At 41.7% G+C, this 23,691-nt stretch overlaps 1 protein-coding gene across 6 annotated transcripts in view; it reads right to left on the bottom strand.

Annotated features, from left to right (window-relative positions):
- The window catches only part of KIF26B (kinesin family member 26B), a 406,835-nt gene that overhangs the window by 247,936 nt on the left and 135,208 nt on the right, over positions 1-23,691 (bottom strand). For all 6 annotated transcript variants that reach the window (XM_061624637.1, XM_061624633.1, XM_061624632.1 and 3 more), the window contains one exon: positions 11,613-11,779. In XM_061624637.1, coding sequence (XP_061480621.1) covers positions 11,613-11,779 — 167 coding nt within the window. The remainder of the gene's footprint in view (positions 1-11,612; positions 11,780-23,691) is intronic.

The following is a 23,691-nucleotide window of genomic DNA, read 5'->3' as shown; positions in this document are numbered from 1 at the left end:
CCAGGATAGCATGGAAGTAACTTTTGGAAGCATGATATACTTTTCTCTAGCTATTGTGATAGCTCCCATGTTCATACAGACAGTGCCTCCATAAAATCCAGGCCTGCATGCTCTGAGGGCACTATTATGTTTGATTTGCCCCCAAAATAACATGAAGGCTGCAAGAAGCACATTATTGGACCTAGTTCTCACTAATCTCATGTTTGAAGCCAAATAAAATACTAACGATCAAATATAAAATACCACCAATATTTCCAAAAAAGATAAGGATTAAAAACAAACACATTTAAGCATGCATCATCTTCATCATATTTATTTACTAATCACCTATGACAATGGAAATGGACTGCCTTCAAGTCGATTCCAACTTATGACTACCAGAGGCAGTGACTGGCCCAAGGTCACCCATTGAGCTTCATGGCTGTGTGGGCATTCGAACCCTGGTCTCCCAGGTTGTAGTCCAACACCTTAACCACTAAGAAACCAGAAAACTGACAAAGGAAAAAATAAAAAAGAAGAAAATAAGGAAGGGTGATCATAGTAACATCAAGTATATAAAACAAGGGACCTTTTCCTACCCAATAGCCCAGTAGCAACTATAGTTTGTTGTAGGCCATAGTGCAAATATATATTTGTGCCCCCCTCCCAATTTAGTTTGATTGTATTCCAGCATCCAATTACATATCTTCTGATTGGAGATTAAACATTATTGTGAGAAGAAGAAATTTAATTAAATATGAGGTACGTATCTTCAGAATATATTAAATTATAGATGTATCTTTATGCATGCTAGTCATTAACATGACAAAGTTATATTAGAATACGACCAGAGAAAAAATAAAAACAAAACAAACCACAGTGTGTGAGAAAATTATTACATATAATAATTGAAGAAGATTTCTGGGTTTGGTGCCCCTCCGCCCAAAGTCTGGGGTCCTTTGTGCTCCATGCACACCCTATATGGTCCAGAAGGGGCTCACTCAGTGGGGCGGAACTGCAAAGCTAGCTTCCTGGAAGCAGTGCCATTGCTGTTTATTGGGAAGAAGAAAGGGAGGAGAGAGGTGGTGAGGAATTTAGGATAATGCAGACCCGCACTGGCAGAAGTGCTCTGTCAGCGCACGCTCATTGCACCAAACTCCCTGCTGCTCCTCTTCCTCTCAGTAAGCAGCAGTGGCATTGCTGGGAAGAAGGACCATAGCTCAGTGATAAAGCAGGGGGAGGGTGAGGCCTATATGGCCTCTCCTGTCTACAGAGAGCTCTTCGCACTGCCAATCTGTCCTTCATGAAGATGTTTGCTTGAGAAGGAAGACAGGGAGATGACAAGGCTCTCCTGTCTCCAGTGAACTGTCCTACTGTCAATCCCATATCAACAAGGGTAAGTTTGACCAGGAAATGAATGTGAAATGGCATTATTTTTCTTTATTTCTTTACTTACTTACATTTTTATATCCCACCTTTCTTCCATCTCGGAACCCAAGGTGACGTTCATGTGGTCCCCAGGCACTCACCAATCCAGGTATTGATGAGACCCAGACCTACTTAGCTTTCACAAGATGGTGGCCTCCTGTACCTCCAGACCATGACCTGGGACTCAACACAAGTCAGGGAAAGGACCGTAGCTCAGCGGTAGTGAATCTACTTTGCATGTAGAAGGTCCCAGGTTCACTCCCCAGCATCTCCAGGTAGGGCTGGAAATGTTCTCTGCCTGAAACCCTGGAGAGCCACTGCCAGTCAGTGTAGACAACTGAGCAAGGTAGACCAATAATCTGACTCAGTATAAGGCAGCTTCTGATGTTCATATGAAGCTAGCACAGTGACTCAACTCCACCGAATGAACCACTCCTGATGTGGCTACCACTGAGAAGCCCACATTCCACTATGGGCAACCTTCCAGGAACTGCATGCCAGTAGAGGGTGGGGCCAGAGGCAAAAGCAGGCAGAACAGATATGACACTTACCTTTGTACAGTAGGCTACATTCAGGCCATGCAAAAGTCAAAGATTATATCTCTGCATCCAGGCAAGCAAGAGGAATTTTCAGAGTTGAAGGACATGTTCCAACCAGGAAAAAAAACTTGGGAAGGGTACAGAGCAGGACTGTCAAGGAATGTGGCCTAGGGACAATGTGGCCTAGGGACAGAGGGAAACAGCCAGGACCAAATAGAGAAGCTTGGAAGGCCTCATTCAGCTTCCAGGGATGTGGTTTCTCACTTGTATTGATATGCAATAAATGAAGCAAACATGTTTTAAGAACTGAATGGACCTAATCTCAACAGGCAGACCTAATAGGCAACCAAAACCAACTATATAAGAATAGGACAATAATAATAATAATTTAATTCCTGTGTCGCCTATCTGGCCAATAGCCACTCTAGGCGACGTACATCTTGTTTCAATAAAATACATCATAATAAAACAATACAACGATAAAACGATAAAACTATAAACAATGACAGTTCAGAGTACTAGGCAATTTATCATAGTGATTAACCCTCCCCGGAAGTCCCAAGTGGAAGAATGCCATTTAGAAAGCAAAGAACCAAAGGAAAGAAGCAATAACAGAGGAGAACAAAGTGGAAGCAAAAAAGAAAGATACAATGAAATAATGGAATGTATGATATATAGTTAAGAATATAGTATGGTATATAGAAGTGGTAAGGTAATCAATGAAGAGAAAGCAGCAAATGATCAAATTTATGGGCCAAAAGAAAGGAAAAAAAGATGAGGATGACCAGAGCTAAAGACAGAAATAAGATACCTAAAACAAGTCAAGGGCAAAGTAAAACAAGCAAAGAATTAGAATAATCCATCTGAGATAAAATCAAAGTACAAACTAAAGAACAAGTAGTGTAATGTCAACAAAAAACAAAGAGGGAATTTTAAGATTAGGAAAGTGAAAGAAACAGACCTTAGCAATGGAAGAAATTAGGAGATGAAACAGAGAGGGAAGAAGCAAAAAGCAAACTCAAATGTCTAGCAGAAAAAAATGGAAGAAAAATAAAGTCCAGGCAATGAAAGGGGTGGGAGAGAGTTCAAGAGAGTGGAACAGGAGGAAAAATATAACAGACTATGTTTTAGTTAAATTAAATTTGAGAGTATGGGTGGATTAACTTGAACATTATGTGCAATAGCTGCCAGAAGCCATGACAGAATGAATACCCTTTCCTCAAGTGGTTTAGGAGCCTTTCAAGATGAGCTTTATATGTACGTAGATCACTAATCCCACTGTTTTAACTATTATGTGAAATAGCAACTGTTCTCAGCCTATCTGAAAATCTGATACTTTTTGCCCTATACACCTCACAAGCAAACTAGTCTTAGACTGCATGGCATTGCTTAATCCTATTGACTCAGGTGGTGTCATTTTATCAGTTAGCTCCTCACGCAGGTGAACAAAGCAAATTTTAGTGGAGGCCTTTGCACCCACAAGCCCATCATTTTTGTTGACTGACCTTTGTCAATTCTGATTTCATCCAAACAAACAAACAAACTCACACATGTGTGTGAAGTCTTACATAGCAGCTACATAAACTAGTAATTTGGTATTTTCTTTACAGCTCTAACATTACTCCAGGGCTGACAGAATGCTTTGAAAGAGCTGCTAATCTAAACTGATAGATCCACACACTTTATTGTCTGCGAGAGGAAAAAAATTGTTGAAGAATATACGCAGGTAACAATTTTGGACTATTTACTGCAGGACGTTTCACACAAGGTTGTTCTTAGATATGACGCTGCCTAAGATAAATATCTAACTGCTGCCATGCCCTGGCTCTTACTCTCCAAATCAAATTGCTTATCACACTTATATCCCATCCTTCCTCTTAGGAGCTCAATCATAAACAGGGTTAGTTGAAGTTCATTTTATCCTCAGAGCAACTCTGTGGGGAAGGTTAAGCAAGAGGCAGCTACTCTGCACCAGTAGTGGCTCATGTGGTAGGATGAAGCCACAGAGCCATCCTCCAACACCAGCATTGCTGCAGCTCATCTGGACAGGGCCCAGGTGGAGAGGGTGGCCATGAGATTGGAGCTGCAAAGGAGCACTACAGGAGTGTCAGACTGGGTCCGCAAATGTGCTAGTGCTGCTAAGATCTTGCTGCCACCTTGCCCCATCTCCATTCAGGAAACCTGCAGTGACACTGGTGTTGGGAGGGTGTCTCCCTGGCTCTGCCCCACTGCAGAAGTCACGACTGCTTGGCACACTCGGGAGAATGCTGCATGCATCTGATGAAGTGGACTGTAGTCCACAAAAACTTGTGCCAAAATAAATCTGTTAGTCTATAAGAAGCCACATGACTCTTTGCTGCTTTTTGTTGGCACACCTACCCATGAGTTCCATGGCAAAGTGGGGATTGGAACACACATTCAACTGTTCTACATGGTACAAATGTATACAGGTATTCTTCTCCAGATGTGGAAGGTGGGACTGTGATCATGCCACTAGTCCTGCCATCTTCCATACATTAGTCAAAATGTGTGCATGATCAGTACTCCCATTTTCCCCCCAGTGTACCATTAAAGTGATTACTTTCTATACATGTGGCCATTGCACACATTGTCCATCCACCACACACACCTAAAAATGCAGGGCTGGTGCAAGGCATTACACCACTCAAGGTGAGCAGCTGTACCACGACTCCTCACCACTCCTCCTCCTGTCCTGCCCATGCTTACTTTTAAAGTGTTTTGCAATTGCTAATGTGGTGAGGTCTGCTTCCAGCTCCTCTCTGCCTTACTCTGAGGAAGAGGATCCCTCCTCAGAGTGAGACATTCTGAATAAGGTGACCCAAGAGAGAGAGCCTGTAATTTAAAAGTATTGAATAAAAAAATTAAAAATATTTTACCTAAATAAATCATGAGGATGGCGCAGTTACTCTGGATGGTTGCGTGAGTGGTGGCAGGACCTGAGTGGGCTGCATGGCTGATGAGATAAGTGAGCAGGAGCCCTGGGAAGCAATTTTCTCAGTTTGCCTGATGGAAGCACCAGTCCTGCATAAATGTCTACATAGAATTCTTCTGTTTCTCTTTTGTATTTATAATCGGCCAGTTCATTTTCACTGATTATGAAAATGAACAGCCAACAACATCAGTCTCTTATATCACTGACCTTTTATTGTTCAGGGAAGCAATGCCTCCAAGAGAACAATTTGATTGGATTCGGAGTCTAGTGATTTCCTTTATAAAATGACCATCATAAATCAATAGATAGATACAAGGGCTTATTATCACATAAACTGTGGTATGCTGCAAAGCCAGCTATGTATTCAAACAGCATGGGCATTTTACCATCCCCCCCCAAACATACTGTGGTCTTGTTATAAAGCAAAACCATACTGGATAGATATACACTTGAGCCAAGCTGAAAGCAATGAACTAGACATATGTTAACTTTTCTTGAAGTTACACAGAGGTTCTTTTACAGTTTCAAGTGGCCATCAGTGTTTATGTTTACTCACTAATTGCAGGGAGAAAGTTGTCTGAATGAATTGCTGTCTTAAGAAAACACTAGTTCTTTTAGCAGTCTTGTAACAGTATTCAGCGGACATGGTAAATCGTGGCTGGAATTTCGAAAGACTCTACAGCTGTGCTTTAACAATTGTCTCATTCAGTTATTTTCAAAATGGGAAGACATTATCAGATCAAAGGATTATAATTTAGATTTTACAGGTGTATGAAACTGCAAGGTTTGGTATTTTTTTCATTGGACCACATGAGCTCTTGAATCTGAGATTGTCTAGTGATGAACAAAGCACAGAGAACTCTAGCTGTTTTTATCAGTGCAGATACACAATGGCATCAATATCTTTTCTCCCATCAACATGTCAGTATATAAAACCATCTATAAATTCTTTGCCGACTTTTAAGTATGCAAACATTAATGTGGTCAGAGGTAGTTTGTACAATTAACGGAGCCATGACTGTACAAAGAGTAAGAAGATTAATGGTCTTAATTTTGATTTTTACAGCCCTGGGAGTAAAAGGTAAAATATAACACTTAGTCTCTATAATTAGCAGATGACTCTTCATTTTTGCAGGCAAGCCCCTACCTCTTCTATAGATGCATTTGTAGAGTAGGGGAAATAAGAAGAGAACATTTCTGGTGACTTCAAAATGTGTTCTGTACAATCAGTAGGATTAATGTGCCCAACTTGAACAAAGGATGGTAGCGATATATTTTTGTTACCTAGTTTCTCATGCTTTGATCCTAGAATTTCCCAGAATACATGTCGTTGCTACTGAAGGCTGGTTCATGCCATTATTTTATCCTCCATGCGAGTAGATCCTACTGATAATTGGGAGAACTGAAATGTGAATTAAGCAGCATATGGATTCAGCCATAACAATTGCAGTTATCATGGCCACTGAAAACAGCGTAGTCATAATTGCAGAAATTGCTCCCAGCTGTACATGTGTGTCAGCTCTTCACTGAGACAGCAGTGTCGGTGGGGGTGCAGGCAGGGCTGGAGATTCCTTGGTAATTGCCAGGCCGTAAGTCCTCAGCCGGCAGCTTGGCTATAAATCTGCCAGGCTAGCAAGGAGGAAGCAAGATAAGGGCAGAGGCCGTTCAAAGCTTACATGCCAAGCCAAAAATCCAGAAGAGATGTCAGTGAAGGTCCGGGTCTAGTTTACCAAGAGATCAGTCCAAGTCAAGGTTCAGGGGATAGGAAGACACACAGTGGTCACGCCTGACGTTGTAGTCAGCAACAAGCTGAAGCCAAGGTTTGACTTTTAAGGAGCAGGTTTGTCAGCAGGTGTGAGCCATCAGCATTTTGGCCTTAAGTGGACAGGCCTGCCCCTCTTCTGCCCGACCTTCTGTTATCTACGTTCTGCAGGTGAGAGGGGAGTCTCCTGTTCACTGTCTGCGTCTGGCTGAAGGGCTTCAGCTGTGTCTGGGGTGCTCTGCAGCTGAAGGGGAGAAGGAGCTGGGTTCTCAGGAGTTTCCTCCATTTCTCCTTCTGGGTCTACTGCTTCTGGGTCTGCTGCTGTTACTCCCGAGTCATCCTCGTCTGATGAGTCCTCTGACGGGGCCATGACAATGTCTATCACTTGCTTCGTTTCTCCATACAGTTACTGGCAGATGCACGGCTGAGGATAGACTGTGGCTGCTCATGTATGTGACCATGTAAGTCTCAGCTCTTAATAAAAATCAGACTCCATTTTTCGAATCACGTGAAACTGCCTGAAAACTTTTCAACATTCCCTTTGAAAGTTACTATCTTCCAGGAACCTCTTTTGAACAAGCACCCTCTTGTGTAGTAGCCATTCATTTCAGCATGGTGGCTACATTTGTAGGAAACAATCACCAGGCTGGTATACTCAGCAACGGATGCAGAGCTCTCCCCTTTGTAAATGAGAATCAGTGGGCCAAGTGGAACAGCTACTCAGGCATCTTGCAAAAGCAGTTGTGGTTTATTTTAATGCTCATTTCCAAATAACATAAGAATTGGTAACTGCCTCATTGTTTATGAGGAGTTAATACTATTCTAAATTCTGAATGTTATTCTAGATAAGTTATTGACACAAGAAAATAATGATTCCAATGAAGTCCAGAGATGTTAATCCATTAAAGCCGCCTTTTTTCCTGCATTCCTTCAGGTGTAATCTGTCATTTGTGGGTGGGTGTAACACCTGCAGTAGTGGGCAGGGCCAGAGCAAAAAGTGGGCAAGACCACCCCTTTTCTTTCTGTGTCACCCTCTTTTTTCTCTCTCTTCCTACCATCCCTAACTCTCTCCTGACACCTCCTTCTCCCACCAGTCTTTCTCTTCCTACCCAGATGGCTGTCAGGGAAGGGACAGATGACTGTTGCCATAGATCTGATCTGATCACTTGCAGGAAGGCTTATAAAATTTGGCCAAGGGCTGCATGAAATTCAGCTAAGAGCCACAGGTTGCCTACCTCGGACTTTAAGGATAGAAGGAGGAAATTCAATGTCTCTTAATCCCTAAATTACAAATGGATTTACCAGTCTCTAATGGAAGTTTCTAATTTGGCATAAGGCATCATTTAAGTCTTACATTTTAAGGAATGCATACCTTGTGCCCTAAACAAACTGAGGTTCAAGCAAAGTATTCAATTGTAATTCCAGGCACTCAGGAAATCAGTGGGAATACTCTGGTGTCAGCAAGTAGCAGGATGAGAACAACAGCTTGGCAATCCTTTCAATCATTTCAGACTGAAGACAAAGGGATAAGATTCAGTATTTGTTAGAACTCTCCCTCCATGTTGTCCAGCATCATGTTGTCCAATGTACAAAATGCAACATCTAAGCATAACGATCTGGAAAAAAAATCAGGTTGCTTGTGCCAACACACATTGTCTCAACTTGCTGTGAAGGATCAGGCGGCTTATTTACATAACTAGCTCATGCCAAAGTAAATACCAAGCCATATGGCTAGCCAACATTTAAAATTGGTGTTTCACTTCTGCAGCAGTTTTTTAGTTAAAATCACTTGATTGTGGGTGAACTGCAAATTATTAGAAGGTTTGAGTGAATCTAGCCAATCTCTAATATGCGTCAAGCCAAAAGAATTAGGGGACCATAACTCTTTCTCTATTTCTCTAATGCTTTTTTCAAGAAAAGGATGGATTCCACAGACAGGCTTTCGTTTTCAGCATAAGTCTAATTTGGGTAATTCAGTTTCCCCCTTTTAAAAAAAAAATGCTGAATGTTCAATACTATACATAAAATTAAAGCTGTTCGGTCAGTTTTAATTTTTTTAAAAAAAACAACCCTACTATTTTTACACTGAAAAACTTGAAAACAGACATGTTTCAGACTGACAAAAGACACTCTGTTTGCTAGACTCTTTTAGGGTACTGTACTGAATTGGCCTTTAGCAATATCAGGGAAGTGCTGTACAGGAGTTAATTTTTTTTTTCAAAGACTCCAACTGATTTCCTCCCTAAATCTTATTATATCACATACTGCAAATTTCAATACAGTGCATTAACAGAGAGAGAAAAGGGGAGGTTAGTCCAAAAAGCCACCACATTTTTCTATGTAAATTTGAGAAGTCATCCTACAATTCTGCTGTTGGATGTAGTTTTTTCAGTGAAATACTATTCAAAGTGGCATTCCGCAAACAGCAAGAAACCAAAAGATTTATTTGCCTAAGTTGTGTTTACAAAAGCCATCTTATCCCTCCTACTATTCAATGTGTACATGCGGCCTCTTGGCAAAATACTGATGGGCTTGTTTATTTACTTATAAACATATTTCTGTACCACCATAAAAAATATCAGGGTGGAGGACAACTATGCAACATTAAGCATTATTAAAAACAGTACAAATAATCATTAAAGCAACTGGGCAAATCAATTTAAAAATCTGCAAAGGCCTATTGGCATAAAAAGGCCTTCAAGAGATGCCTGCCCAGTCTCTGCTGGAAGAATGTTCTGCAGCATGGGACCAGCAGCGCTAAATGCCCAACTTCTGGTGGAGACCAGTCAGGCCTCTTAACACAAGGGACATGTATTTAAGTATAGTGTGTTCAGTGTGCATATAACCCATCTCTTCCCCACCCCCATTTCATCTAATCCAGGACCAGCCAGCTCTGAATTTCACTAGTGTCAGTATATCTGAGTTGTAAACTCAGATTTGATTTGGTGTCTCTCAGATTCTGTGAAAGAGCATCTCAAGTCCATTTACTAGATGCCAGAATTATATGTTCACCAATAAATGGCAGCCTCACATCCCCTCTTGTCTTCCCTGGTAATGATTAGTAATACAGAAGATGTGATGTGACATCATTTTGTTGTGAGTTTCCTGCCCATGCAAATGCAAGAACATAAGAAGAGTCAGCTGGAACAAGCCAATGGCCCATCTGCTCCAGCATCCTGTTCTTACAGGCCCAGCCAGATCCACTTAACACCATCCAATTAAGTATAGCAGGGCAAAGGCATTGGTAGGCCTGGGTTGAGGGAACCCATGCCCCAAAACTTTGGCACCATGTTCTAATTGTCTGGCCAGGTACTTCATGAAACTACTGGTCAGCTGTGCATCAGCTACAGGCAGAGCCAACTCAAGTATAATCTGCTGGGCAATAGTGGGTGGCTATAGCCTTCAAGGTTAGGGAACTGAGTACAAGTGAGCATCAACATTGCCTATCAGTTGTTTGGTGGCTGCAAGTGAGAGCCAAGTGTGCAGACACACCTCAAGTGACTGACCAGCTGGCCAGGAAATGCTGGCTTTTTTCTAGCTTCCAAAAAACAACCACAGAGTTAAGGTAAAATACTCAATTGTAAGTTTACAAATACTGTAAACTCACAATTGACTATTTTACTTTTAAATGTTTTTCTGAAGTTGTATTCTGTTAAGCAGAGTGAAAGTTTTTTCCGGTTTTCCTTTTTTTTTCTAGCAGCAGCATCCATGGGAGAGGAGAGCAACCAGCTGAGATGGCAGTGTCTGGTGAGGGGAGCTGCCATTGGAGCCAGTCACTCTCCTCACTGCAGATGCTGCAAGTCACTCCTCCTATTAATGAGATCAATTTGGGGGCAAATCTGTATGTATGGTGAAGGTGATCACCCCAGAAACTGTGGAATGGAATGGAAGAAAAACTTTGACCAAGACACTCTGGCTCATGATGGAAATAGGCCTAAATGCCTGTCAGGAGGGCAGAAAAGTGTGTGAGAAACAGAAAAGCTGGGGCCTTAGTCTAGCTAAAACAATGCACTTGTGGGAAGAAAGGACAAGATTTGTTGTACTTTCTTCCCATATAGCTAGCAGCACTGGGCATCCTTCGTGAGTCTCCCTGTACCCCAATAAGGCAATGGAAAACTGTTAAGTTGCACATTCATATTCTACATTGTTTTTCCATGTAATCATATACGGTTCTTTATTTTTCCTTTCCCCAAGATTCATTCATGTATAATGTGCTGCTGATTTCTCTTTGATATTGCTATGTTCATATCTTTTATAGACAGCAATGTGTTTGCTGGTCTTTTGCTGATGTCTTTAAAATAAATATTTCTAGTGTGGTGTAGTGTTTAAGGTGTTGGACAATGACCTGGGAGACCAGGGTTCAAATCCCCACGTAGCCATGAAGTTCACTGGTTCACTGGGTGACCTTGGGCCAGTCACTGCCTCTCAGCCTCTTGCAAACCCTATTCATAGGGTCGCCATAAGTCGGTATCGACTTGAGGGCAGTACATTTACATTTTTAACTGATTTTAGCCTCTCGAGTTCTGTCTGGCCAACACCCTGTCACCTGTTGAGGCAACTGAAGACCCTCATTTTTACTTCCCAATGTGCTTAGCCCGTGTCCAGTGCTTTTGAATGTGAGCCATTCCACTGTTTGGTCCCATTGGCAGTGGACAGCCGCCATCATGCTCCTACAGGCCAAGATGACATTTCAAGTTCTAGGAAAATTCATAAGCAAATACAGGCTTTATCTTTTGTGGCTTTTTAAAAGCAACAGTTGATATGGGGAGGGGTAATTGGAAATATGCAAAAAACCCATGTTACCCAGATCCAATTAATCATTCCACTTAAAATTTCATCACATAGCATTACACCCATCACCCAATCTTTTTTATCAGTCCTTTAGCTGTACTTGCCTTAGACCTCACTGACACATCAGAGGTACAGGGAACAACCAAACTTTCCATCTTACCTGGCAAAAAAGGAGGCTGCCACTGAGGTGCCTGTTGACGTGTCACTGGCAACACAGGTGCTTTGGGAACCAGGAAAGCTATATAAAGAGGGTTTATCTGCATTGTAGCGATTCAGTGCGGCTTCAGTCAGTCCCTCTCGACCAGTCTCAGTCATCAACTGGGAAATCTAAAGACCAAAACCAAAAAAGATATAACAAGCTCATTGGGTGCTATTTCACCAAAACCTTAACGTATTTTTGAGGGCGAGAGAAGAGTATTGCATTCAGCACACTCCTGTAACCTTGTAAATGCATTTACTGGCTCTGCAATCCTATTCTGTGGCACTTTGGCTAGGACTTCACCTGATTTTCATTAAAAGTAATGAGCTAAAATTACCCCCCCCCCGACATTGTAAGTTTCCATTATGGCTCTGGCGTTCCTTCTGTTTGGAGGAGAAAGTATAAACCATTATCCTTGCTCCATTTGAGCACAGTGGGGAACTTGGAGACATTAGTCAAAGCCTATTTATCAAAGGAGCTCCACAAATGTTTGTGAGTGCTGCAGTGTAGCCGTGCTTAATGCATATCTGAATGTGGGCTTGATGACAATGACTACCAAGCATATCAATGTATTCTGAGCATTAAAGAGATTTGATTATGAGTAGAGCAAGATGTTGACGTGTACTTCACATATTGTTGCCTCCAATCTCTTATGGAATAAAAAATATATTGAATGTACAAAACATACAGTACAATAATGTTTCTATATCTGAAAATTCTAGTTACATGCACTTTCTCGTACATGGTGCTGCCAGCATCTGCCATATTCACATCTCTTTCTCTCCCAATTTTTCCCACTAAAATTGCCTGTGTTGCTATATTTATTCTATGTAATAAGCAATATACTTTTCTTACTGGAAGACATGGTTACAAGAAGAACACTTTCCATACTTAGTTGGAGTTATGGTAACATTTAATTCCTGGCCGATTTGTTACATAGTCATGGATCAGAAGTTTAATAATATATATATATTTACAAGGCCAGGAGTTACCCTTTTGATGAACCTCGTGTGCCTGTTTAGTAAAAGGTTTGGCATCCTCTCACTGATACAGACAATCTGATGGCCTGGATATCTTAAATTTGACAGGTAAACAAAGCCTTGGCAAAGCAGAGGTAGTATATAAGAAGGATCTTGTCCTCTATATGCTGAAAGATTGCCTGTTTCTTATCAGGTCCAATTTTTTTGAGGGGGGAGGGAAACTCTAATTATTAGTGCCTTCTTTTTAACTTTACAGCTATTACTATGACTTCTACTTAATAGAGTAGTACTTGATCCTAACATTTTTACATAGAAAAGAGTTGTCTTGTTTTCAGTGGACTGCATTTCCAAGTAAATCTGCTTTGAACCATAAAGCATCTGGTTGTCATACTCTGATTGCAACCACATGTACACTGAATATGCTTTCCTGTCCCGATATCCAGTACTCTTGTGTTGTTTCTTGTACCTCACGCCTGCACAACCTGTGGCTCACCAGGCTGAATGCAGCCCATCTGGCAGGTATGACATACCATGGACTTGGCTGAAGGCCCTTTTTCCCTTCTCCTTCTTCTTCCCTGCAACTGCAAAAATGGGGGGAGGGGGAGATCAAACACCTGACTTGTCACATGGGCTACGTTCAACTTGGAATAAATCTGGTCTTTAGGCAAATCTATAGTAGAAACTACTAAACAGGATGAAAAATAATTTATTTCTCTCAGGAAAGGAAAGAGGATTGACTGGCCGTGGTAATTATCCTGCATCTCTCCCCTCATCTAATTCAACTGGTGCCACTATTAAATAATAAATCAGTACTCACAAAAGATCAAGAACTGACATTTTGCACTGAACAATGGGACAAATAAGTCAAGCTGCAAACGAGCTGTCTTATGAATACTGCAAGCTGAAGTGCTGCAAGACATACTCTCAACAGCAATTCCCAGAGATGAACTAAGCAATATTCTTCAGTTTCTACTAGGATTCCACAAAGAAGGATTGAAATTAGGAACTATTTAGCCACAAGTATGGACTTTGCTACCTAGTCACAGGCAGCACCTAGAAACATTTTCTGTCCATTGCAAGACAAACACAGTTAGATTAATTTAAGTGATATTTATAGATGCACCAAAGAAACAGGGCCACACACACACACACAAATATCTAAAAAAAATCTTATCCAAGCATACAATTAGTAATATAGAACTTGGCACTGATTGCAAATGCTTCTCGCAGGGAATAATCTACACCTTTCTGCCAACGAGCTTGAAAGCCTTATACTCCAGTGCCCAAGATTCATTCTAAACCAAGAGAAAATGTGCACATATTCCTCCAGCATTCTTTGTTGTTGTTGTTGTGTGCCTTCAAGTCAATTTCGTCTTATGGCAACCCTATGAATCAGTGACCTCCAATAGCATCTGTTATAAACCACTCTGTTCAGATCTTGTAAGTTCAGGTCTGTGGTTTCCTTTATGGAATCAATCCATCTCTTGTTTGGCATTCCTCTTTTTCTACTCTTCTGTTTTTCCCAGCATTATTGTCTTTTCTTGTGAATCATGTCTTCTCATTAAGTGTCCAAAATATGATCACCTCAGTTTCATCATTTTAGCTTCTAGTGATAGTTCTGGTCTAACACCCAATTATTTGACTTTTTCACGGTCCATCGTATGCGCAAAGTTTTCATTCAACACCACATTCAAATGAGTTGATTTTTCTCTTATCCACTATTTTCACATCCATACACAGAGATCAGGAATACCATGGTCTGAATTATCCTGACTTTAGTGTTCAGTGATACATCTTTACATTTGAGGAACCTTTCTAGTTCTCCCATAGATGCCCTCCCCAGTCCTAGCCTTCTTCTAATTGCCTGACTATTGTCTCTATTTTGGTTAATGACTTTGTCAAGGTGTTGATAATTCTTGACAAGTTCAATGAAGGCAGTCCATTTCCATTTTCAATGTCCTCATTGTCAACTTTAAAGTTACACAAATCTTAAGTTGTCATTACTTTAGTCTTCTTCACATTCAGCTGTAGTACTGCTTTTGTGCTTTCCTTTAACTTGCATCAGCATTTGTTTCAAATCATTACTGGTTTCTGCTAGCAGTATGGTATCGTCTGTATATCTTAAATTATTGATATTTCTCCCTCCAATTTTCACACCTCCTTCATCTTGGTCCAATCCCGCTTTCCGTATATGTTCTGCATATAGATTAAACAAATAGGGTGATAAAATACACCCTTTCTGATTGGGAACCAATCGGTTTCTCCATATTCTGTCCTTACAGTAGCCTCTTGTCCAGAGTATAGGTTGCGCATCAGGACAATCAGATACTGTGGCATCCCCATTTCTTTTAAAGCATTCCATAGTTTTTCATGATCTACACAATCAAAGGCTTTGCTGTAATCTATAAAGCACAGGGTGATTTTCTTCTGAAATTCCTTGCTCCGTTCCATTATCCAACGTATCTCTGCAATAAGATCTCTTGTATTTCTTCCCTTTCTAAATCCAGCTTGGACATCTGGCATTTCTCGCTTCATATATTTGTTGTAAAATCTTGAGCATTACTTTACTTGCATGGGATATTAAGGCAATAGTTCAATAATTACTGCATTCCCTGGAATCCTCTTTCTTCGGAATTAGGATGTTTATTGAATGCTTCCAGTCTGTAGGCCATTGTTTTGTTTTCCATATTTGTTGACAAATTTTAGTCAACATTTGGACAGATTCAGTCTCAGTAGCTTGTAGCGACTCTAGTGGTATGCCATCTGTTCCTGGTGATTTGTTTCTTCCAAGTATTTTAAGAGCAGCTTTCACCTCACATTATAAAATTTCTGGTTCTCCATCATATGGTTCCTCCATGAATGAATCTGTCATCCTGGCATCTCTTTTATAGAGTTCTTCAGTGTATTGCTTCCATCTTCCTTTTATTTTATCTCAGTCACTCAGTGTGTTCCCCTGTTGATTATTCAACTTCCCTACCTTTGATTTAAATTTCCCTTTCATTTCTCTAACCTTTTGGAACAGGGCTCTTGTTCTACGTTTTTTGTTGTCCTCTTCTATTTCTTTATAATAACTGTTGTAATCGTTCTTTTTGTCCCTACTTACTAGTAGTTGTATTATTGCATTTAGGGTCCTGTGTTTCTCTCTCCTTTTCCTTTTGCTTTCCTTCTTTCTTTAACCATTTTAAGAGTTTCTTCAGTCATCCATTGAGGTCTTTCTCTTTTTCTGACTAGAGGTAAAGTCTTTTTGCATTCTTCCCTGATTATGTCTCTGACTTCACTCCATAGTTCTTCTGGTTCTCCGTCAACTAAGTTTAAAGCCTCAATTCTGTTCCTTGTTTGATCTTTATATTCTTCTGGGATGTTTTTTAAATTATATTTTGGCATTATGATTGCTTTGTTGTTGTTGCAGTTGATGGGTGAAATAAAACGCAGACACATCAGCTTGGGTTGAACAAGGGCCACTTTATTTAAATTACAGTAAAGAAAGAACCCCAATTTAAAGTGACCTGCAGAGGGAAACCTAGGTGCGGGAACTGTCTATAAGCAAGTAGCTTAGCACACAGCTCTTGGGCGACCAGCCCCTGCTGGGACAAGGGCAAGCCCATCTGCTTACCCTTTACCCTAGCCACACCTTGAATGTGAGTAGGGGGGCCTTCCCACGTCATCCCCACCCGGGACCGTATAGCCCCTGGGTAGATGAGGATAAGTTGGCTCCAGAAGCAGCCCATATCCCGCTCTAGAGCTGTAAAGCCCTGAGAGACAGGCCCTCCGGAACTGCCAATCACCTCCAAAGGTGCCTAAGAGGGCCACCTAGCTGTCCTTACCTATTTCCCTTCCCGCACCTTCCCGCTTTGGTTTTAAATACATTGCCCTGTGGGCATGAACTGTTGGATAAGTCAATTAGCCAAATAAGCCAAATCTGCCTATTAAACACAACACCCCCTAACCCGATTCCCTCCCAGTCCCATAGTGTGGAGTAGGCAAAAAACCTGCCCGCCAACACGGGTGGGCAGGATAAAAATTCCTACTCGGCCCCGAAGCGACCCCATGGGCACACCATGAAAGAGGGAGGGCGGGGTGGGCGTCACGCAGCAAAGAGAGGAAGGTATGAGGGGTGGTGGGACTTAAATAGTCCTGCCAGCCCCGCCCCTCACGTTACGCGTCGCGCTTTTGTCATAAGCGCGACGCACAATGCTGCCTTCATTAAAGATGGAGGCAGCGTCCTCACCCCCACCTGCAACCTTACCCCGCTCGTCAGCTGCACGGCGAGCGGGGCGCCATTTCTTTAGATTTACTCTGATTTTCGATATTACCAGTTCATGATCTGTACCACAGTCTGCTCCTGGTCTTGTTTTCACAGATAGTATGGAACGTCTCCATCTTCTGCTACCAATTATACCATCAATTTGATTCCTATATTGATCATATGATGATGTCCGCATGCAAGTCGTCTTTTTGGTTGCTCAAAAAATGTGTTTGTAAGAAACAAATGATTGGCTTCACAGAATTCAATAAGTCTTTCTTCTGCTTCATTGCTATCTCCTAAGCCCCATTTTCCCACAATTTCTAGTTCTTCTCTGTTCTCTGCTTTTGCATTCCAATCCCCCATGATTATCAGAACATCTTGTTTTGGTGTGTCATCAATTTCTTCCTGTTTGTTGTTTGTTGTTTGTTGTTATGTGACTTTAAGTCATCTATGGCAACCCTATGAATCAGCGACCTGCAACAGCATCTGTCGTGAATCACACTGTTCAGATCTTATAAGTTCAGGTCTGTGGCTTCCTTTATGGAATCTATCCATCTCTTGTATGGCCTTCCTCTTTTTCTACTCCCTTCTGTTTTTCCCAGCATGATTGTCTTTTCTAGTGGATCATGTCTTTCCCACTATTAAAGCAACCCCGTTTCTTCTTAATTTCTCATTTCCTGCATAAAATATATACACACACTGAAAAATATTTTTATCTGTGACTGTGTTTTAGAATGTTTTTAACTGTAACTACTTTGCTTTAGAATAGTTTTCCCATTCCCTCACCCATGCGTTCCACCAGCAAGCTCGTTCTTTGTGTGCAAAGATTTAGAATAGGTTAATGGGATAAATTTTGAGTGGAGCCTTTGTTAATATACTGGTAGGACATCACTGCCTCGCTCAGCAACAACAAGCAAAACATAACACAATGCAATTCTTTCATGATATATCAAAAAACCTTTAAGAGCATGTGGGCAACTCATACATTCTTCCCAATTTCCCATTCCTTGTTCTGTCTTATGTGAAGTATAAGAACCACGCATCCTTTCTTCACCTATTCTGCTTGCCAATAGCAGTCATCTCTTAAGATCCTGTGAGGGGCCTGGGTAAATTGAACATTTGACTGGGGGAGGGGGAGGCTACAAAATAGGTCTGCCAAAAACATAAATAGTAGTTGTGTTTTTCATCATATAATTATTTGACAAGTATCAATAGTAAGCAGTAGTAGTAACAACAGTAGTAACAAAAGGTAATGATCACAGTGGCAAAATAAGTAACATGAAAAAAGAATTCTCAACGCTTTTTCAAAAAATAACTTTGCATTGTTCATTCCCAGCTTCTGGCTCAGCTTGACCTCTGTCATACCTTGGCTTAGTAGGTGCCTCTCTCCTTCATTTGACAGTTTGCCCATGCAATAATAGAGACTTGAAACAATCACTGTCACAGCACCCCCATGCGGCTACATTTAGTTACTTTGGCTGCATTTGGGAAAGCTTTCTTGGGACATACAATGCCATCATGTTCTTGAGGTTTTCTCTACAACAGTGAGGTCTAGAAACTTTGTTTTAAAGAAATTAAAAGCTATTATTCATAGGGTTATAACAAACAACTTGACTGTCATGTTTTTCCCATTTAGGGCACTTACTTATTGTATGTTGCCATTCCTATGTATGTATGTATGTATGTATGTATGTATGTATTTTTATTTATTATTACATGTACATCCTGCCTTTCCTCCAAGCAGTTCAAGATGGCTTATATGGTTCTCCCACTCGCCATTTATGCTCACAACAATCCTTTGAGGTGGGTGATGGTGAGAGGCAGCATCTGGTCTAAGGTCACCCAGTGAACTTCATGGTGAGTAGAGATTTGAATCCTGGTCTCCTAGGTCCCAGTCCAGCCCTCTAACCACTACAACACACTGGCTTTTTAAGTACTGATATAGTGCTCAGAGCACAAAGGATGTTATCCCAATAATCCTTACAATCTTCCTATAACGCAGGCCAGTATTATTAGTAGTAATATTACTGATAAAAGTGGTTTGCCTATGGTCACCCAAATAGCTCATGGCTCGGTTAAATATGAAAAAGGACCTTGAGATTATAACTTACATTATCAACTATCTTTCAACATGTATAAATTAATACTACATTAAGGACCACAGTTATATTCTTTAAAAAAAATTTTTACACAGAATTATTTCATGGTTCTTCCAGCTGGAAACTGGTCCCCAATTCCATAACTTTAAGGTGGTGAAGAAGTATGGGAGTGAGAATTATCTAGCCTGGATTGTATCACGTATAAATTATAACCATTTTCCATGTGTTTCTTAATCTAAAACTGAGCTTGCTGATTTTGCAAAAAAAAGCCTGTTATGACCTCTCTTTTTTTAATCTTAGTATTCAGATCACATTTGACTGCTGAGTACTACCATACAGTAATGCAAATTCGTACTATTACATCATCTGTGCTATCTTTTCGGAGCCTTTTGAAGACTTTCCTCTTTCAACAAGCCTTTTAAGTTGAGACCTATCCCAGTATGCATCTGTGTTAGAATTGCTTTTAATATGTTTTCTTTAATAATATGTTTTAACCCTTTTAAAAAAAAAATGTTTTAAAGCTTTTTTTAAAATGTTTTTAAAGTTGTTTTGTTTTAATGTATTTTAAGGTCTTTTTATGATGTTTTAAAGTGTTTTTAGCGTTTCTGTTTGCTGCCCTGGGCTCCTGCTGGGAGGAAGGGCGGGATATAAATCAAATAATAAATAAATGGATGAAAAGTTCCTTTGATTGAATGAAATGTATTTGGGAGGCACTGTTCAGTCTGATCAGTTTCAGCAGTCCATTAATGAATTCTATGTAGAAGAAATAAGGATTGTGTATGATAACTGAACAGAAGCCTGTACTGACGATCCTCAGCATATTCAGAGACAGGCCCCCTTCTAGCTACTAAAATATGTAAGACTGGTTTCCAAGAAAGTTATAATAGCAATCACTCACTCAAATGAACAACGAACTTTAATGACCAAGCCCTACTATCTTCCAGAATAAACCAGAATATCATCAAATATTAAAATCTGGGGGGAAATAAAATGTGTTTTTTTTAAAAAAGGCATTCCCTGTGAAAGACATACTGAAATATAACTTAATGGTACTGCTATGCACATCCTACACACACACACAAATACCACAAGTAGGCCCTTGGGGAGAGCGCACAGCATCGCTCCTGACAGAGGCATTCCATGGCCTAGCAATCAAGAGGTACACATGTAGAAGACAGATGTTTCCCAGGAGAAGTGTTTGAGTCCTGTTAGGATGTCAATGACCACATGCACAAGGCTAATAACTCTACATGCAATGCATATGTATTAGTATCAGAGGGAGGCATACAAGCTTTTGCAAGGGAAAGGGAACAGAGTGGTTAAGGAACAATGAAAGCTGCATTGGTGTACCATAGGATATGAGCATATGGTCTCCACAAGGGAGAGCATACCTTTGGTGCTGGTGGTGGATTCCTACAGCAATGAGAATTTTGAATGGAAAAGAGGAGATGGGAGCAATAGAATCCAGGCCAACCCAACAGCACAGCCACTAGGCCAGACAGAAAAAAAGGCCCATGGTGGTGCTGCTGTGTCTCCTAGGACCATGCTTCTATTACATCCTCTTTTACCCTGTATTTCTCCACATGGACCCAGTCATATGGAAGAGGACTAAAGAGGCTTCACATGAAACCATAGCTTAGTACAGGTGTAGAAAACAAAAGCTCTCAGGTTTGATCCTTGGCAAGGAAAATTGGCTGGGAAGGCATACACACACACACACACCTGAGAGTACAGCAGCCAAACAAGACTGGTACAAGAAATGAATGACCTCACTCAAGTCTGACTTAGTCCTGCCCTGAGCAGTATGCATGAAAGGCTCTGTCCATATGAGTGGAAACAAGAGATGCTAGAGAAATTTGTTCACTGCAAAGTTTAAAGTGAACCAACCTAATTTGCTGGTCCTAGAATTATGTGTGGATTGGAATGCAGCTGTAATTCTGATTATACCCTTCCTTTAATTTTGTGATCCAAGGCATATTTTAGGAAATTTGTTGAAAAGCATACAGTATGTATTTTAAGGGAAGAATGCACATAAAGTACATATAGTTTATTTATTTTTTTGTACAGTCCTATTAGGGATGGGCAAGAATTCCACTGAATTAAGATTCAACACCGAATCTTTCAATGATCCACATATTTTCTATTTTACAGAGCAATCCTGTTTACTCTGAACTTCAACGGCATTCCTCAACACTGAATTTTTCCCCCCTCGAACATTCCCTTGAATATATTGTTCTTCTATTGAATTTGTGCCCAGCACAGCAATACACGTTTCCCTTTCTCTCATACTCTCCCACCCCCCTCCATTTCATAATCCAAGCTTCAAGCGAGAGGACGCAAGCCAAGCCTATAATAGAGATTCAGTAATAGGCAAAAAAGTTGTGGTTTAAGAACGTACCTATAGCCAACAGATATTTCTATCAAACTTTGAAAAGCAGGGAAATTGGGCAGCTATAGTGAATGCACCAGGGGAGCAGGAGACCTGACCTCTTCTCTGAGATATTGATCTGCCCTACAAATTTGTCAAAATGCAAACACCATTTGGGTTGGTCTTTTACAATCCAATCCACTTCCTGTGTAGAATTTGGTAGCGTGCCTCTCAGAGAGGAGGTCAAGTCTCCTGCTCCCCTGGTGCATTCGCTATAGCTGCCCAATTTCCCAATTTTTCACCATTTCTGTTGAACTTTCGCAGTCCAATCCACTTCCTGTGTAACTTGGAAGAATTTGGTAACATTGAGTGGGCAGGGGAGGAGGAAGAAGGAAGAATGCTTTGATTTGGATTCCTGCATTGAGCAGGGGGTTGGACTTGATGGCCTTATAGGCCCCTTCCAACTCTACTATTCTATGATTCTATGAATCATGCTTAGCATATGTAAAACTGACCAGGGGGGAGGAGGAGAAGAGGGAGAGAGGGAGGGCTGGAGTGGGCAGGGGAGAAGGAAGAAGGGAGAGGAGAAAGGAGGGAGGAGGAGAGGGGAAGGAGGGGAAAGGCAGATCTGATCATTTGCATGCTTATTGAGTTCAGTGGGACTCCCGTACAATCATGGCTAGGATAGGTAAAATGGACCATGGGGGGCAGGGGGAGGGGAGAGTAAAAGGAAAGAGGAAGGAGGGAGAGAGGAGCAGAAGGAGGGGAAGGGGAGGGGGAAGGAGGAGATTGGAAGGGGAGGGGGAGGGATGAAGGAAGGGCGAGGGAAGAGGCAAAAAGGAGATGATGGGAAGGAGGAGGCGGGGAGGGCAGGTTTGATCATTTGCATGCTTATTGAGTTCAATGGGATTTACTCCTGTGAAATCATGCTTGAAAATGAAATGGGCTGCTTTCAAGTTGATTCCGACTTATGGCAACTCTATGAATAGGGTTTTCATGGTAAGTGGTATTCAGAGGTAGTTTACCATTGCCTTCCTCTGAGGCTGAGAGGCAGTGACGGGCCAAGGTCACCCAGTGAGTTTCATGGCTGTGTGGGGATTTGAACCCTGGTCTCCCAGGTCGTAGATCTAGGATAGGTAAAACTGACCATGGGGGAGGAGAAGAGGAGGGGAGGGTGGAGGGGGAAGGAGGGGATTAGAAAGGGATGGGGATGAGGAGGGAGGTTGCATGCTGTTTGAGTTCATTGGGATTTATGCCTGTACAATGATGCTTAGAATAGGTGGACTAATGGATCCTGAAGGTTTTCAAAGGGCTCTGGGGGATTTTCCGGCTGATAGGACTGGCGCTCCTGCTGAAGCCCTGGTCGCTCTGTGGAATACGGAGATGACCCGGGCTGTAAACACGATCGCTCCTGCACGCCCTCTCCTGTGTAGAGCTCATACAGCTCCATGGTATACTCCGGAGCTAAGAGCGATGAAGCAAGATAGGAGGAGGCTTGAGCGGAAATGGAGACGAACTCCCGACGGATACAATTATGCGCTGGTTAGTGCTTCGACTAAGCTCTATGTAGGAGCAGTGAAGGCAGCTAAAAAACATCATTTTGCTGCCACTATTAAATCATCTCTTTGCCGCCCAGCGGAGCTCTTTCAAGTTGTCCGGGGGCTTCTCCATTCAAACCCTCCGGACACGATGGAATCATCGGAGGCCCGCTGTAATCAGTTTGCCGATCACTTCCAGAATAAGATCTCATGTATCCGCCAGGACCTAGACTCTCAAGTTATAGCAGTAGATCCTAGTGAGATGTCCGGAGCACAGTCTTGTCCTGTTTTGTTGGATGAGCTTCAGTTGGTTCAACTCAAGGACGTGGACAAGGTGCTTGGACAGGTACATGCAACCACTTCGGTACTGGATCCTTGCCCCTCCTGGCTGATAAAAACTAGTAGGAATGGAACAGGTAGCTGGGCCAAGGAAGTGATAAATGCCTCTTTACGAGAGGGAGTGGTCCCGGGCTGTCTGAAAGAGGCAGTAGTGAGACCACTCCTGAAAAAGCCTTCCTTGGAGCCAGACAATTTTTAACAGCTACAGGCCAGTGGCGAATGTTCCATTCCTGGGAAAGGTCTTGGAACGGGTGGTTGCTGGCCAGCTCCAGGCGCTATTGGATGAAACTGATTATCTAGATCCATTTCAATCGGGTTTTAGGCCCGGTTTTGGCACTGAGACAGCCTTGGTCGCCCTGTACGATGACCTATGTCGGGAAAGAGACAGAGGGAGTGTAACTCTGTTGATTCTCCTTGATCTCTCAGCGGCTTTTGATACCATCGACCATGGTATCCTTCTGGAGAGGCTT

Source organism: Rhineura floridana, chromosome 4, assembly GCF_030035675.1.
Source record: "Rhineura floridana isolate rRhiFlo1 chromosome 4, rRhiFlo1.hap2, whole genome shotgun sequence".
In the NCBI taxonomy this organism is placed as follows: Eukaryota; Metazoa; Chordata; class Lepidosauria; order Squamata; family Rhineuridae; genus Rhineura; species Rhineura floridana.
The sequence above is the reverse complement of the archived record's forward strand: the minus strand, read 5'-3'. Positions and strand labels throughout refer to the sequence as shown.